A 15,263-nucleotide genomic window follows, 5' to 3' on the forward strand; every position below is an offset into this window, starting at 1 on the left:
AGAAAGAAATAAGACACAAATTTTGAGAAGCTCTTCCAAAATATCCATGAAATATTTATATTTATCTCAAGATCCCTGATTTTAAGTTATTCGTTAGAATTGTAACATTGTTAAATCTTAATTATAATCCCCCAAAATTACTGTGTGTTTTCAACCAAAATAAAAGGATGATTCTACACTATGAAAAAAAAAAAAGAAAGAAAGAAATAAGACACAAATTTTGAGAAGCTCTTCACATAAATACATCACCTCCTCAGGAAAAAAGGCATGAAAAACCAATCTTTAAAAGAGTCAATAAACATTAGACAAAAAGTTTCGCAAGTAGTTATCAAAGAACTACAAATTAAAAAACAAGATAGCAATTTTCAACTTTCAAATGGATTGATTTTTAAATCCTTTTAAAATATATTTTTAGTAGTACCAATTCTGGTACAGAGTGTGGGGCATTCTCAGTCACTGCCAGAGCAGTGGAGGTTCCACTAAAAACATCCATCTCCTTTGTCAAGTCTAAGAATCTCTCCTAAAGAAATCATCAGATATTCCTAAATATTATGTATGATGATCCTAGGCACAGCCCTATAGCAAAAAAATTAACCAATAATAATAAAGAACTCATTAAACAAAACATAACTGTATAACAGATTATATAACATTTTTTAAAACCTGTGTTAAAAAATTTTATGATGGCACGGATTATATTCACTATATTAAGGAGTGAAAAAAAGAAGGAAAAGAAATACGTGTGCATCTCTGTGTGTCTATGTATAGTGTGGTCTCAACTATATAAAGGAAAAAATATATAGATATGTTATGTGTAGTCACAGGGAAGACTTGAAAGAAATTCACCAAACTGTTAGTGGGTTCTCTCCACATAAAAGGATTAGCAGTGATTTTTTATTTTCTTCTTTATAATATACGTGTTCTATCATGCATAAGAAAAAAGGGGGAGGGAGGGAAAATTTTAAAGGAAAGTAAATATTAACTATATGTATAATATGTATACAGCAAAATGAACACACAGTGTTATATGCATAACACAAAATTATTTAGGTAGAAGCAATAAGGAAAAAACCCAAACAAACCAAGCAGTATAAGCAGTGGTACTGGTTAAGACTTTGGAAACCAGACCAGGGTTTTAATCCCAGCTGATGAGCTATATTACCTTGGACAAAACTCAAACTCTTTGTGCCTCAGTTTTCTCATCTATAAAATGGAGATAATAATATCTACCTCTTAGCATTGATAATACAGGTATTCAATAAATTAACAGATTAGAAGCACTTAGCACAGTACTTGAAAAAGTATATAAAATTGTACCTTTAAAAAAGTTGATCTTTAAGCTTCCTCTGGTTTGGGGACAGTAAGGTAAAGGATAATTATAGTTGTCCCTCAGTATACTCAGGGGATTGGTTCCAGAACCCCCATGTATACCAAAATTGGTGCATACTCAAGTCCTGCAGTCAGCCCTGTGGACCCACATATATACAAAAAGTTGCCTCCCACTCCCACACTCAGGTTTTGTATCCCCCATGAACATTATATTTTCAATCCAGCATTTGGTTGAAAAAACATTGGAGTATAAGTGGACCTGCGCAGTTGAAACCCATGTTCAAGGATCAACTGTATTATTTAAGTTATAAATTTTACCTCTTGCTTCATCCTTTAACCTCTGTACAGAGACCAACAAAGATTCCTTTTCATCAAGTTCACTTTCTAAAAATGCATTTCGTTCAATGGCCTGATTTAGCCTTTGTTCAAAGTCTTCCAGTGAAACTATTGTTGCCCTAAAAAGAAAAATCAGAATCCAAGAATTAAGTAACATGTGCAAACAGCTAATATTAATACCAAAGGAAACTGCCAGTTTATCTCATGACATTTACTGAGCTAGCCAGCCTGGTCCCATTCAAAGAGAATGACCCTTCCTGACCTCCGGTGGCAGTTAGTATCTCTACTATCATGTGGGCCATTCAATATATTCTCTTAAATTTCCATATAAATTCCATAATGTTCCTTAAAGAAGGACTGTTACACTATCTATAGCTCCGGATTTTAAACACAATACCATCAAGTTTACACATTTTCAGGAAGAAAACTTTTTAATCGTTTTTAGAGTATGTAAGAATTAACTAAAATTTTGTTTAAAACTTTAAGTTCCAGGTCACATTCCATTTACTTCCTATCAACCCTTTTCTTCTTCCTGCCATTTTTCAGTCATTCATTCAACAAATATTAACATGCACCTAGTCTGTGCCCCTCTATGTGCTTTCTGCTATAGAAATAAAACTCCCTAACCTCAAGTTAGAACTCTTAATGCCATGTCCAATTTTATCAATTCCTGTCAACTGTCAAAATGTCTCTCAAATCCATTTCCTCTTCATCCTTCTGCCCCAGTCTTCTTCTTTATTCTCCACTCATCACCTGGATTACTCCTAAATGGTCTTTACATTTCCTCCTTACTTCCAATTACTCAGTATTATCTTCTCAAATCAAAATTTAATAGTATTCCTTTCTTTTAAAAAAAAAAAATCTTAAAAAAGCTCACCACTACGTATAGAGTGACTTTCAAACATAGTGAACAAGGTTCTTCATAATCTGGCCCCCACCCGCTTCCAGACTCATCTTGTTCAGCCACACTATCTCTATACACATTAAAGTGAAACAATGATATCTCAAGCACTTTCTTGCCTCTCACCTTTGCATCTGTCTCTTTACCTGGTTAATTTCTAGTCCTCCTCACAGTTTCAGCTCCAATATCTGCAAAGGCTTCCCCAATTCCCCCAGGTACTTTGGGCTGCTCCCTTCCCTATGCCCTGGAGCAGCCTGCATACTCTTGTCACTAGAGCATTTATCACAGTGATTGACCATATCCATCACCCCCAAGGGCAGTGACTAGGTTAGCTTGGTATCCTTAACCCTAGCATCATGTCAGTGACTTAAGAGTCACTCGATAAATATTAAGGAAGAAATACCAGAGAGTAATTGCCAAGTAAAAGAAATTAAGTTTGGAATGGTTAAGAAAACTAATTACAGATGCATGAAAGCTTGGCAACAGTAACAGCAATCATTGTAGGTTAGTCAGGAAAACTGTAATGAAAGCAACATTTTGAGAAAATTCATCGGTCAGTATTAAGACAGAATGAAAAGGAATAAAAATATTCCTTTCAGCTAGGAGATAAGTGTAGAATCCAGGTATAAGATGTAAGGACCTACAGGAAGTATGGAAGTATTGAGAACACAGAGGGAAGATGGAGGAAAGCATGTTTTAAAGAAAAACCAATAGGACCAACAATGGTACATGAGAAAAGAAGGAAAAGGGAAAAACTGAAGGAAGAAAGCTTGGAAGGGCATTATATGGGGAGATAAGGATTTTGGGTTCCTTTCAATCCAATGAGTTACAGGTGACATGAAATATCAAAAGGAAATGTTCTGGAATTAAGATCTAAGGTGACAGGCTGAAACCTAATAGTAAAGATTTTAATCACCAATTACCAACTTTGGTTATTCTGATAAAATGCACGTACTCATTTACCTTTTTGCTCGCTCCAGGTCATCATTGGCCTGCTCCAGCTCTCTCACATACTTATGCAACTGCTCCTTAATGGCCCGAGTCTGACTTAAATCATCTTCTAATACTGAGACCTGCTTGTAGCTCTGTGCATATTGATGTTCTAGTTTCTCCTGAAGGCATGAGTATAGGAAAGTATGTGTCATTGATATATAGTCTTTTCTTTATTTATTTATTTTTATTTTTGAGACAGAGTCTCACTCTGTTGTTGCCCATGCTGGAGTGAAGTGACATGATCACAGCAGCCTCAAACTCCTGGGCTCAAGCAATCCTCCTCCCTCAGCCTCCCACAGTGCTGGGCTTACAAGCTTGAGCCACCACACCTAGCCCATAGTCTTAATAAAAGATGTAACCCAAGTTAAGGAAGGGAAAAAATTCAATTCATTCACAATCTGAGTTGATGTTACCCCTCCTCTCCTTTTTCACAATATTTAAAAAAAAAACCTAAATGATACAATCATTCTAAGTGCCTAAAACCATGTAAAATTTAAATAGTCAACCATTTGCCTCTCAGAAAATCTCGCACTGATCTCTGAAAAAAAATAAATTTTTCATTTTAATGAAACCCAGCACATTAGATACCAGCTCCTACTGCTGCAATTACCTTTAATGCCTCCACTTCATATTTCAGTCTTTGGTTATCAGCTTGCAAGTCTCTATTTCTTTGTTCAGCCTGTACTAACTGCGCTTCCAACTCTGCTTCTAATTCTCTGCTTCCTTCCTGGAATTCAACTAGCTCATCCCGAGCTTCCTGGAAGCTAATCAGAAACAAAGTGGGAAAGATGAGTTATAGTAGGAACCACAAGGATCATCCCGCATATAACATATCAATTCAATAATTTTTGCCTGAATGCTAAAGCTCTTGTAAAATATAGTAAACAATAAAGACAATCTGTTTTACACCTCTTACTCTATATATTCAAAAGGCTCAATGAAAATGAGTTATAAGTCCAAAAAAGACTCATAAGTCAGTGATTACAATATTTATGAAAAGTCTACATGGTTCAATACCATTAACTTCTTCCTCCATAGAACTCGGATGGGGGGTAGGGAAGAATGCATCTTTATTTTCACTAAAGTAACTTAAATTTGGCACTTCCTTCAACTGTGTTCAATAGAAATCACAGATACTCTCACGTCATGATAAAATTGTTCCAGATCTCTCTAAGTATCATTTATTCTCATCACTGCCATTGTTATACACCCTCTATATCCACTGGCATAACAGAATAACTGGCTTCAGTGATAACAATCAAAGAGCAATAAAAGGTTTGATAAGGCTTAGTAAACTGTTAACCAAAGTAGGAAAATGTATAAATATTTTAGAAATATTCCATTTAAAAAAAATTTAAGACAAGCTTTGGTGCTTAAAAGGTTATTATCCAAAAGTTTTCCCAACTAAGTAAAATAACTGAAATTTTATAAAATGCTCCATACCCCTGAAGCTCTTCCCCCTCCCTCAAAGCTTTGCTGGCTCCAAACACTGACAATGCTTGCCTGAAGAGAACTCAAGTCTGTTATATAGCACCCTAGACAGTTTATCAGCATCTCCAAATGACCAAAATGATGAGCAGCATCAGTGCACACACAACAAGCCACAGATGGCCCCGTCTACTGAAAAGCATAAAAGGAGGCAAACTATCAGAAGAAATCATAAATGACACTGTTTGCCTACTATTTTAATAATTTAAACAATATAAAGATTTATGGCATTTTTATACAATTTAAATACAAGCAATGTTGTGACTATTTCTAGACTCTCAATTCTAAATCTGAAACTCTAAAGTTAACTTGTTAAAAAAATGCACAAGCTAGACATGGTGTATTCCAAACGCCCTCCCCTATTTTTAGTATGCTTTTCAACATTACCTTTGTTTATACTTCAACGAAAGTTCCTTCCAATAAGCAGTTTCCTCCTTTAAACTTGAAAAATTTGGTATATCTTCACCATCCATGATCAAGAAAGCCTGTGAAATATTAAAGACAAACTTACAAATTAAATAGAGAACATAGGAATCTGAGAAAAAGTATAAAATCTGGGACAACACTAAATCTGCAGCATTGTGGAGGGAGTTAAACATGGAAGACTGTGAGTGTTGTTTCATATAACTCAGGCACCTAAATCACTTCACTACCCCACTCTCAGGAACCACCAATATTGTGGATGAGGTCATGACTGGATCAACAAAGTCCTTTGGTATAAAGCCATGTGAGGCACTTTCAGTTGCGGCACTAGGTTCTGGGTGACTTTGCCCCAGAGAATCATGCTATACATAGCTCCAGCAGTTGGTTTATAGCCAATTGGCCTTCTGGAAATCAGGATGCAGAAGCAAGCATATCGTCAGAGGTGCCACTACTGTATGCCCATCCTTGTTGTACACTTGCTTCAAAACACCTGCTTAGACCATTTTATGCCAGGTAACCCTACTAGAAGATAGGTACCACATTCCCAATACTTTACTATTATGGCACTTCTAAAAACTTTCTGTTAATTATCTTTTAGGTCCACAGATTCCTCCAAAAATCCACTAATCTCCAACTTCAATGATCTTTCCTCTGGGTTCTTCAAAGAAGGCACTCAACATTCAGAAAGGCGGAGAAAGGCCAGGTGCAGTGGCTCATCCCTGTAATCCTAGCACTCTGGGGGAGGACTGCTTGAGGTCAGGAGTTTGAGACCAGCCTGAGCAAGAGTGAGACCCCATCTCTACTAAAAACAGAAAAAAATTAGCTGGGTGTGCTGGTATAAACTTGTAATCCCAGCTACTGTGGAGGCTGAGGCACAAGGATCACTTGAACCCAGGAGTTTGAGGCTGCTGTGAGCTAGGCTGACAGCAAGGCACTCTAGCCCAGGCAACAGAGCAAGACTCTGACTCGAAAAAAAAAAAAGAAAGGGAAAAATCTATTTATTAACAGTTAACCATGCATTTGTACTGGCTGCCTAAAACTCCCAACTGATTGTCAGGGCAGATGGAATAGCAAGGATGTTAGGCCCACTCTAGATTCATGCCTACCGTTTTCCTACCACGCCTTCCCCAAGCATCCCACTTTATATTCCAGCAATGCTGTTCAAACTTGTCTTAACACACCATGCTATTTCAAGTCTGCATGTTTTCTCTACCTGGCATGGCTCTCCCCTCCTTGCATTTGGAAAGCTCCTATTTAAGTTTAAAAACCTGTCATCTTTTCCAGAAACCCTTTCCTGCTCTCACCTGGACAGCATTAAAATCTCCTGTGCTCTTGGCTACCTCTATACCCCACACATGCTTTCATTGATATAATTACCACATAACAATGTATTTGTTTACACCTTTGTGTCCCCATTAGGCTGTGTGTTATTCTTATTTGTGTCTGTCCCAGCACAATGCCTGCACAGTAACAGGTAATATTGACTGAATTAAGCCATAACTGATTCAACCTAATCCATACTAGGCAGCAAGAACTCAAGACCAGCTTTAAAAGTAAACTAATAAGAAACCTAGAGACGGCTGGGCGCGGTGGCTCACGCCTGTAATCCTAGCACTCTGGGAGGCCGAGGCAGGCGGATTGTTTGAGCTCAGGAGTTCGAAACCAGCAAGACCCCATCTCTATTAAAAATAGAAAGAAATTAATCGGACAACTAAAAATAGATAGAAAAAATTAGCCGGGCAAGGTGGCACATGCCTGTAGTCCCAGCTACTCAGGAGGCTGAGGCAGCAGGATTGCTTGAGCCCAGGAGTTTGAGGTTGCTGTGAGCTAGGCTGACGCCACGGCACTCTAGCCCGGGCAACACAGTGAGACTCTGTCTCAAAAAAAAAAACTGGAGATGTAGAAAACTGAAGACATCATCTAGCACAACCCATTCATGAAGGTTTACCAACAACTCAGTCACAGACAAGAACACATAGAACTCCAACTTCCGGGTGGGTATACCAAAGAGGTATGAGAGTGCTTTTTATCGAAATAAACTAAGTGTATAAAGTTGCTTTTTAGTTTTAATTCCTTTGAGGCCTACTGCAAATTTTTCTTTCTTAGGTCTTTCCTGACCACATCATCTGTTATTACCTTGACATCTGTCAGGGAACCCCCAATTATCTTAAATTACCAATCAGCCTAAGAGTTCTTTGAAAGACATGGATCCTTGACATACTTTGCATCTCTTCACAGCACCAAGCATAACTAACACCTTGTTCAGAGAAAGCCCTCACTACTTGCAAACATTTACTGAACGCCTATGTGTCAGACATTGTTAAGCACTGGATAAATGTGTGTTGACCAAATACACCCTCCTCTAATCTCATTACCCCTACACTAGCACACTTCTGTCTGTACTATTCTACTCTTGCAAATATCTTTACAGTATGACAGCACTTTAAAATGTAAACCCCACAAGGCTGAGAGTCCAGTTGAGGCTAGGTTCTAAGGATCCAGTTCTGCCATTAAATTACTTAAGTAAACTGCTTACTTAGGTCCTCGGTTTTTTCATCTTATGAGGGCTTGTACTATACTAGATGACTTATGATGTTTCTTCAAGCATGTATGCTGATTATAAATAATACTGATTAATTTTATAGTCCTATCCCTTCATCAAAGTTCCCAATTCTCACTCCACTTTCCCAGATGTAAGGGTAATCTTATTTGTAATTGTAATTTAATTTGTAATAAGGTGTGAACAAAGATGAGGTTATTCCAGCAGCAAGAGGTGTTTGTATTTCAAAGAAGATCCAAGGCACTTAAAGGCATCATCATGCAGTATCAATAACTCCTCAGAGTCATTACCTATGTCTCCTTGAGGGGAGGGATGTATTTCACATTAACAACCCAGGTGAAGATAGAATTACAAGACATGTGAGAGAAGCATCTAGGGATAAGGCAACAATCCTGTGTCACTTGAATGCTCTACACATAAGGTCTTTCCCAAAAATGCCCTAAAAATTGTTGTGATTACATTTGAAACTTATAAATCCAGCCCTAAAGAAGCTGATTATAAGTTCACGGGTGCTGGTCCTCAAATTTGGATAAATGCTACTATTTGAACACTGGCAACTAGGTATCCAAGTGCAGCTCAAATATTCAGTCTCTGATACACAATCCAATAAATCATGGTCTTGCAAAATGTTATGAAGACCAGGGTAATAAAATGCTTCTACTTACTCTACTTTTAAACAAGAAATATATGAAGAGAAATGAAAGATTAAGTCTCTCCAGGTAGTTCCTTGAGGGCAGGACCTGTGTCTTATTTATAAATCCCTACACATCACCAAAAATATGAAACACAGTAGAAGTTCAATAAATATTTGAAATGACTTACAATCTTTCTTTCAGTATTCCCTCTTTACTTCCAAAGTACCACCTTCTTTTATTGACATCTGAATTCCTATTTCAGGAATGCAGTAAGCAAAAAGATTTGTAGGTAGTTTATTTCTATCTCACAATGCACCACCATGTATTAAATCAAGATTATAGGCTGGGCATGGTGGCTCACGCCTATAATCCCAGCACTTTGGGAGGCTGAGGCAGGAGTATCACCGGAACCTAGGAGTTTGAGACCAGCCTGGGCAACACAGTGAGACCCCGTCTCTACAAAAAATAGAAAAATTAGCTAGGCATGGTGGCATGCACCTGTAGTCCCAGATGCTTGGAAGGCTGAGGTAGGAAGATTGCTTGAGACCAGGAGTTTGAGGTTGCAGTGAGCTATGATGATGCCACAGCACTCTAGCCAGGGCGACAGAGCAAAATCCTGTCTCAAAAAAAAAATTATAAAACCCATCATTCTGGCTGGGCGTGGTGGCTCACGCCTGTAATTCTAGCTCTCTGGGAGGCCGAGGCGGGCAGATTGTTTGAGCTCAGGAGTTCGAAACCAGCCTGAGCAAGAGCGAGACCCCGTCTCTACTAAAAATAGAAAGAAATTAATTGGACAACTAAAAATACATAGAAAAAATTAGCCGGGCATGGTGGCGCATGCCTGTAGTCCCAGCTACTCGGGAGGCTGAGGCAGAAGGATCGCTGGAGCCCAGGAGTTTGAGGTTGCTGTGAGCTAGGATGACGCCACGGCACTCTAGCCAGGGCAACACAGTGAGACTCTGTCAAAAAAAAAAAAAAAAAAAAAAACCATCATTCTCAGTCGCACAAAATTATTATTCTGATGCATGCCGACCCACATTCACAGTCACTTATATCGGCTCCACATCAAAGAACAGACTTATTGGGGAGAAACTTGGAGATACCACTGCACACTAACTACCTCAAATAATCACCATCCAGCCCTTCATTCTTAAATGTAAATGGACAAGAACTACCAGACAAATGAGAAAACCCAGTAGGGTGAATAAGAAAATCCTAGGACCCACTGAATTGCAAGGAAACAGATAATTCAGGAAATGAGAGAAGTTTTTTTTTTTCACACAAGAACTCAAGGAGGTTACCTCCCACACACTTCCTGAGACAACTACAAAAGAAGGGAGAAAACTATGACAGAGACAACACAGGATGCAGGAAATAGGGGACTCCAGCCATGACTGCAACGAAGAGAAGTCCCAGGATGAAGCCTCGTCTGTAGGTCAAGAGAGTAATTCACACAGACGGATGGCTCCAAGAAAAATGGGGAATTCCACAGAACAGAGAGCACAGCTGAGAAGCTGGATAAATCTGAGGTTGTGGTGATGGCACATTACTCTATTGCCAATTGGAAAAAGAGCAACTGAAAAATCTCAGGAAAATAAAAAAGAAATATGAGAGTCCTAATCCTTACATAAAACATTTTCAAATTAATGATTTCAAGTCTAAAATTTTTAATTTATTGATTTTATATTATTTTACGCAACTGGGATAAGTTCCGTAACTTTATAGTCATCAATGAACTTATTTTGGGTCTTAAATTTTCCATAAGCTTCATGTGTTGCTTTCTTAGAAGGTTCCAGGATTTGGTGAACAATTTTGTATTCTCCTTTTTTATGCTCATTCTGATTTTGTAGACTTTGATGATAATATCTCTTACCTTCGGTCTTCCCAAAGTAGATATTTCTTGCTTTTTTTTTTTTTTAACAGAGATGGATGGGGTCTCTGTTGCACAGGCTGGAGTGCAGTGGCATGATCATAGCTCACTGGAACCACAAACTTCTGAGCTCAAAGGATCCTCGCCTCAACCTCCAGAGCAGCTGGGACTACAGGCACCTGCCACCACACCCAACTACTTTTATTTAGTTTTTTTAGAGACAGGGTCTCACTACATTGCTTAGGTTGGTCTCCAACTCCCAGGCTCAAGCCATCCTCCCACCTCCACCTTTCAAAGTGCTACGATTACAGGCATGAGCCACCTAGCCCAGCCTATTTCTTGTCTTTGTAGCCTATAATCATTGGGCTTAAATATTTAAATATTAAATATTTGCATTGTTATGCTTTAGACTGTCCCTAGATTACCTATATGCCTTTCCGGAGCTGAGTGACCAGTGCTACTTTAGTACTGGACATTTTATTCACTGGTAGGACAATTTTTCTTTAAAGTTTTCAGTACGCTGTTACTATGCAGTATTTGATGATACTGCTGATTGTGTGGTCCATGAGCCAGTGTCCTCACGGAAGTTCCTAATGACTGTGAGATGCCTTCCTTGTCATCTAACATTTATTTGAATGTATTTGAATGTGGAGTCAATCCTTCTACAAACAGGGTTAGGATTGTTTTTAATCTATAAATGTTATTTACATGCCCACTTTGAAACTTTTCTGTGTGGGGGTGTTTTTTGGTTGTTTTTGACCATTTAGGCAGTTGTTGCTTTGAAGAGCGCTTAGTTAAGTAGTGATCCCTGAGAAACAGCACTGCACACCTTTGGGTGTACTGTGAAGTTTCCAGCTGTCTCTGACTTTTGGTTCTTCAACAGGAAGATATTTAACACAACCACCAACTTTTCCATCAGTGTCCCCTGATAACTCAGGCTTTAAGTAGCATTTTGCATGAAATTTCTTGAGAATCTAGTTCTAGCTCTTGCATCCTCTTTGTCCAACTATTCACTTTAATGTCAAATAATCCTAGCAAAATTATTTTAATTCTTTTTTACTTTACACATGCTTCTTTATTTTCTTGCTGGATCTTAGGTAAACTGAATGTTGACCACAATTTTTCTAATCAACAGGCTACTTTCACCACTTGCTTACTGGCCCCTCAAACAGTATTACAGCCTGTGCCAGAAATATTTTACTAAAATTACCATCATCTTTTCCAGAACAAATTAAAAATATTTAACCAAGAATAAGTCATAGGAGCAGCATAGCATAGTGGTTAAGAGCCCAGATCCTGAAGCCAAACTGCCTGGGTTTGAAATCAGATTCCTTCACTCACTAATTGGGTGACCTTGGGCAAGTTACTTAACTATGAGGTGCCTCATTTCCTCACCTGTAAAATGAGGATAATCATTAAAATGAGGTTGTTATGAAGATTAAATAAGTTAATATTTGTAAAGTACTTAGGACAGAGACTAGCACATAGTAAACACAGCATAAATGTTCATTAAATTATAAAAAAAAATTGGTAGTTCAACAGTGGACCTCTGAACCACAAAGTATAACCACAAAGTAAACAGGCTTAAGAATTTAAAACATACAAATGATTCCTTAAAATTAATCATTTCCAGAAGCTATATGCATATTCCAGTGATACCATTACTGAAAACATTTCTAAAATTTATCTTTTAGAATAGCCTTTAAAAAGTCAGATTAAGAACTAAGCAAAAAGTTCTTACTTAGGGTCACACCTCATTTTTATTACTTCCTAACTGGTATTATCCAGCTTTATTATTCTAATTTTATTCATCAGACTTACTCTTTTTAAAAAATCACATTCTTTACAAATAACAAAAATTTGCTACCACTGCAAATATTCAAAAGACCATTTCAGGCCAGTGTGGTGGCTCACGCCTGTAATCCTAGCACTCTGAGAAGTCGAGATAGGAGGATTGCTTGAGCTCAGGAGTTTGAGGTTGTAGTGAGCTATGATGATACCACTGCACTCTAGTCCTGGCAAAAGAGCCAGACTCTGTCTCAAAAAAAAAAAAAAACAAAAGACCGTTTCAGGGGCTGTGAAGACAGTTTGCTCAGTTTGCTTCAAGTTACATTGGGAGGATGTATTCACCATGTTATTTGAAACTATGTAACTATAGGTACTAAGGCTATAGAAAGTTAGCCAATATTGAAAAATATACCGCTAAAAAAATGCTCTGATGGTACATCTACAATTTTCTGAAGCTAGAATAAAGACAGATAATTATGTATTCTCTGCCCCCTTCAATCTTTAATATCATGTCCATATGAATGGAGTATGAGTCTCAAAAGTATTATTACTTTTACATCAAGCATCATCATACTGTGTATGACCTTCAGATATTCAGCAACAATCAGCTCACTTGGGTTTGAAATAGAGCCTGTCCAAATGCCTTATTTACAAGGAAACTAATCTTTGTACAATGGTAAGAAAATCTTTTATATGATATTGTTTCTTGTTAACAGTTGTAGAATGAACTAATGAGGCTGGAAGAGTTCTTTCGGAACTCAGTGTTAACATACATGCCTTTTTACTGTAATTCTACTTCTCTCAAAGGTGACATTTACATAATTTTTAACTCTTCCAAGTCGATCATAAATATGATCTCTCTTTTGGTCCTATCAAACTTCTTTTTCTACCTTATAGAGTGCTCAGAAACTCACATCGCAAGTAATTTTAAGCTTTAGTAACCAAATTTATTTCAGCATGGTTTACAATAAAAATAAGTTTTGCAGATGTCATGAAAGCAAGATCTAAGTTTTTACTGAGGGTTGTCATTCTACGTGCTCCTTATCTAGCTTCAGTTTATTTAATTTAAAAAGTCAAAACAGAACAACAGCTAACAGAAGATTTAGCCATTTCTATCTGGACCAAGTCAATCCCTAACCAGGGCTGGCCAAAGGTAGTCTTTGTGCCTTATGCACTCCTCTTTAAATTAACAATAATTTTAACAATAATTCAGAAGAAACACCTCAGTTTCCCTTTACTTCTTTTCGGTCCATGACTTAATGTTGCATTTTGGGCCAACTTCATGATTTAGCAAAGCCATTACCCTATCTCCTAAGTACATTAAGAACGACACAATTTAGCAGACAAAATAATTAACCAGCAACAATCTTCAGAGTAAGATTTTTCTCATAACTGAGCAGCAGTTCTTATCTTGGGTTAGTTTGTTCAAAAATAATTGAATAAGTAATCTACTAGCTTCTGGTATATCTTTGGCAAGTCAAATTTTCTGCCTTGCTTTCTAGCTGAGAAGGGTATAAAAGTCCCACGAAAAGAAACCAGAATTCCGAGCCTAGAAACGTAAAATATGATTCAACTTAAGCCACTCACTAGTTGTTTGAACCGAAGTATAAATCACTTGATTACCCCCTACCCCGGCTCAATTTCCCCATACAAGTGGCGATAACAGAATCAGTCCCAAATACAGAGTGATGAGGTTCAAAAGAGATAGGAAGAGTGCTCTGAAACGTGTCAAGGAGCTACATAAATGGAATGTGATAATCAGTAGTGGAAGAACTCTCACTTCCTTTGCAAAACTTACAGCAAACAGCTTACAACTTGTAACTTACAGCTTGCAGCAAAAATAAGTGGCGAGCACAAGCAACCTGAACCCGCTGGTGACACTTTCCTGAACTCCAAGAGGGATGATTAGCAGCAGTTCGAGCCCGGGAGTCACGGGAATGCCAATCGCAGCCCAACGTGGGCTGCTCCTGCTCTCGCTCCCCACGAGAGAGAGGCGCTGAGAGATCAAAATCCAACCTGGTTCCAAACAGCCCTCGCAGGCTGGAGGGACATGGGAGAGATTGGAGGGGAAGGGCTGGGCGCCCTGCTGCCACCTCCGACTGGGCCACTCCTTGCGCCACCACCGCCCCTGCCCACGGTGCCACGTCCCGGCCTCCGTCACCGCCATCCCTCACCCCACCCCGGGACGGGGCACATCCTCCGGAGGCCGCCGGGCTCGTTCCCTTGCAGGCTTCCCAGTGGGCCACAGCTCGGACCAGGGTGAGGAGGGGACAGTTAGAGCGGTTGGAACAGTTGCCTCTGGACTGGGCGCCCCAGAACCCGGCCCTAGCCCGGTCCGTCGGGGCCTCGGATACAGCCCCCGGGCCAGGCAGACTTCCCAAGGGCAGGCCTCGGCGCCGCCGGCCCGGCCGGGCCCCCTCGGGAGCGTCCCCGCACCGCAGGCTCACCTCCACTGTGTCAAAAGCGCATGTTCGCCGCCGCTCGACCGCCGTCTCTGCTCCGCTGGCCTGGCCAGGCCCGCCCAGCCGCTCGCCTCTGCTCCCCTCCGCAGCCCTGAGCTCCACTCCGCGCACCAACGCGCACGGCTCCTCCCCGACACGTCAGGAGCTCCCTGGGTGTCCGAGGCCATTCTGTGACGCACGGGGGCGGGGTTCGGAGCATGCGCGGGAGCGCGCGGGCGTGAGGGGCGGGGCTGTGGTGGGGCTAGCATCACACCCGGCCGCCGGAACGCGGCGCACTGACGACAGGCTGGCGGCGTCCTTCTGCGCAGGCGCCTCCGGACCCCACGAGGGGTGGGGTTTTGGCCTCTGCAGTTACCTGAAACTTTGTTGTGTGGGAAAGTGGTGCCACGGAGTGTGAGGACATCCCCCTGATTTTCGGCCACCAAGACCTTTCAAGTATCCATGTTTAGGTGTTTCCGTTTATAAAATAAATCTCGGC

General features: G+C 39.8%; 1 protein-coding gene across 2 annotated transcripts in view; it reads right to left on the reverse strand.

The window, feature by feature from the left end:
- Positions 1 to 14,964, reverse strand: part of NDEL1 (nudE neurodevelopment protein 1-like 1) — a 32,459-nt gene extending 17,495 nt beyond the window's left edge. For both annotated transcript variants that reach the window (XM_012655704.1, XM_012655705.1), the window contains exons 1-5: positions 14,771 to 14,964; positions 5,435 to 5,532; positions 4,170 to 4,323; positions 3,530 to 3,678; positions 1,648 to 1,784 (exon numbers count right to left, since the gene is read on the reverse strand). In XM_012655704.1, the coding sequence (XP_012511158.1) occupies positions 1,648 to 1,784; positions 3,530 to 3,678; positions 4,170 to 4,323; positions 5,435 to 5,520 (526 nt within the window). In that variant the 5' untranslated portion in view covers positions 5,521 to 5,532; positions 14,771 to 14,964. The remainder of the gene's footprint in view (positions 1 to 1,647; positions 1,785 to 3,529; positions 3,679 to 4,169; positions 4,324 to 5,434; positions 5,533 to 14,770) is intronic.
- Positions 14,965 to 15,263: the final 299 nt, after the last annotated feature.

The sequence above is a fragment of the Propithecus coquereli genome, unplaced genomic scaffold (genome assembly GCF_000956105.1).
Source record: "Propithecus coquereli isolate 6110/MARCELLA unplaced genomic scaffold, Pcoq_1.0 Scaffold482, whole genome shotgun sequence".
Classification (NCBI taxonomy): domain Eukaryota; kingdom Metazoa; phylum Chordata; class Mammalia; order Primates; family Indriidae; genus Propithecus; species Propithecus coquereli.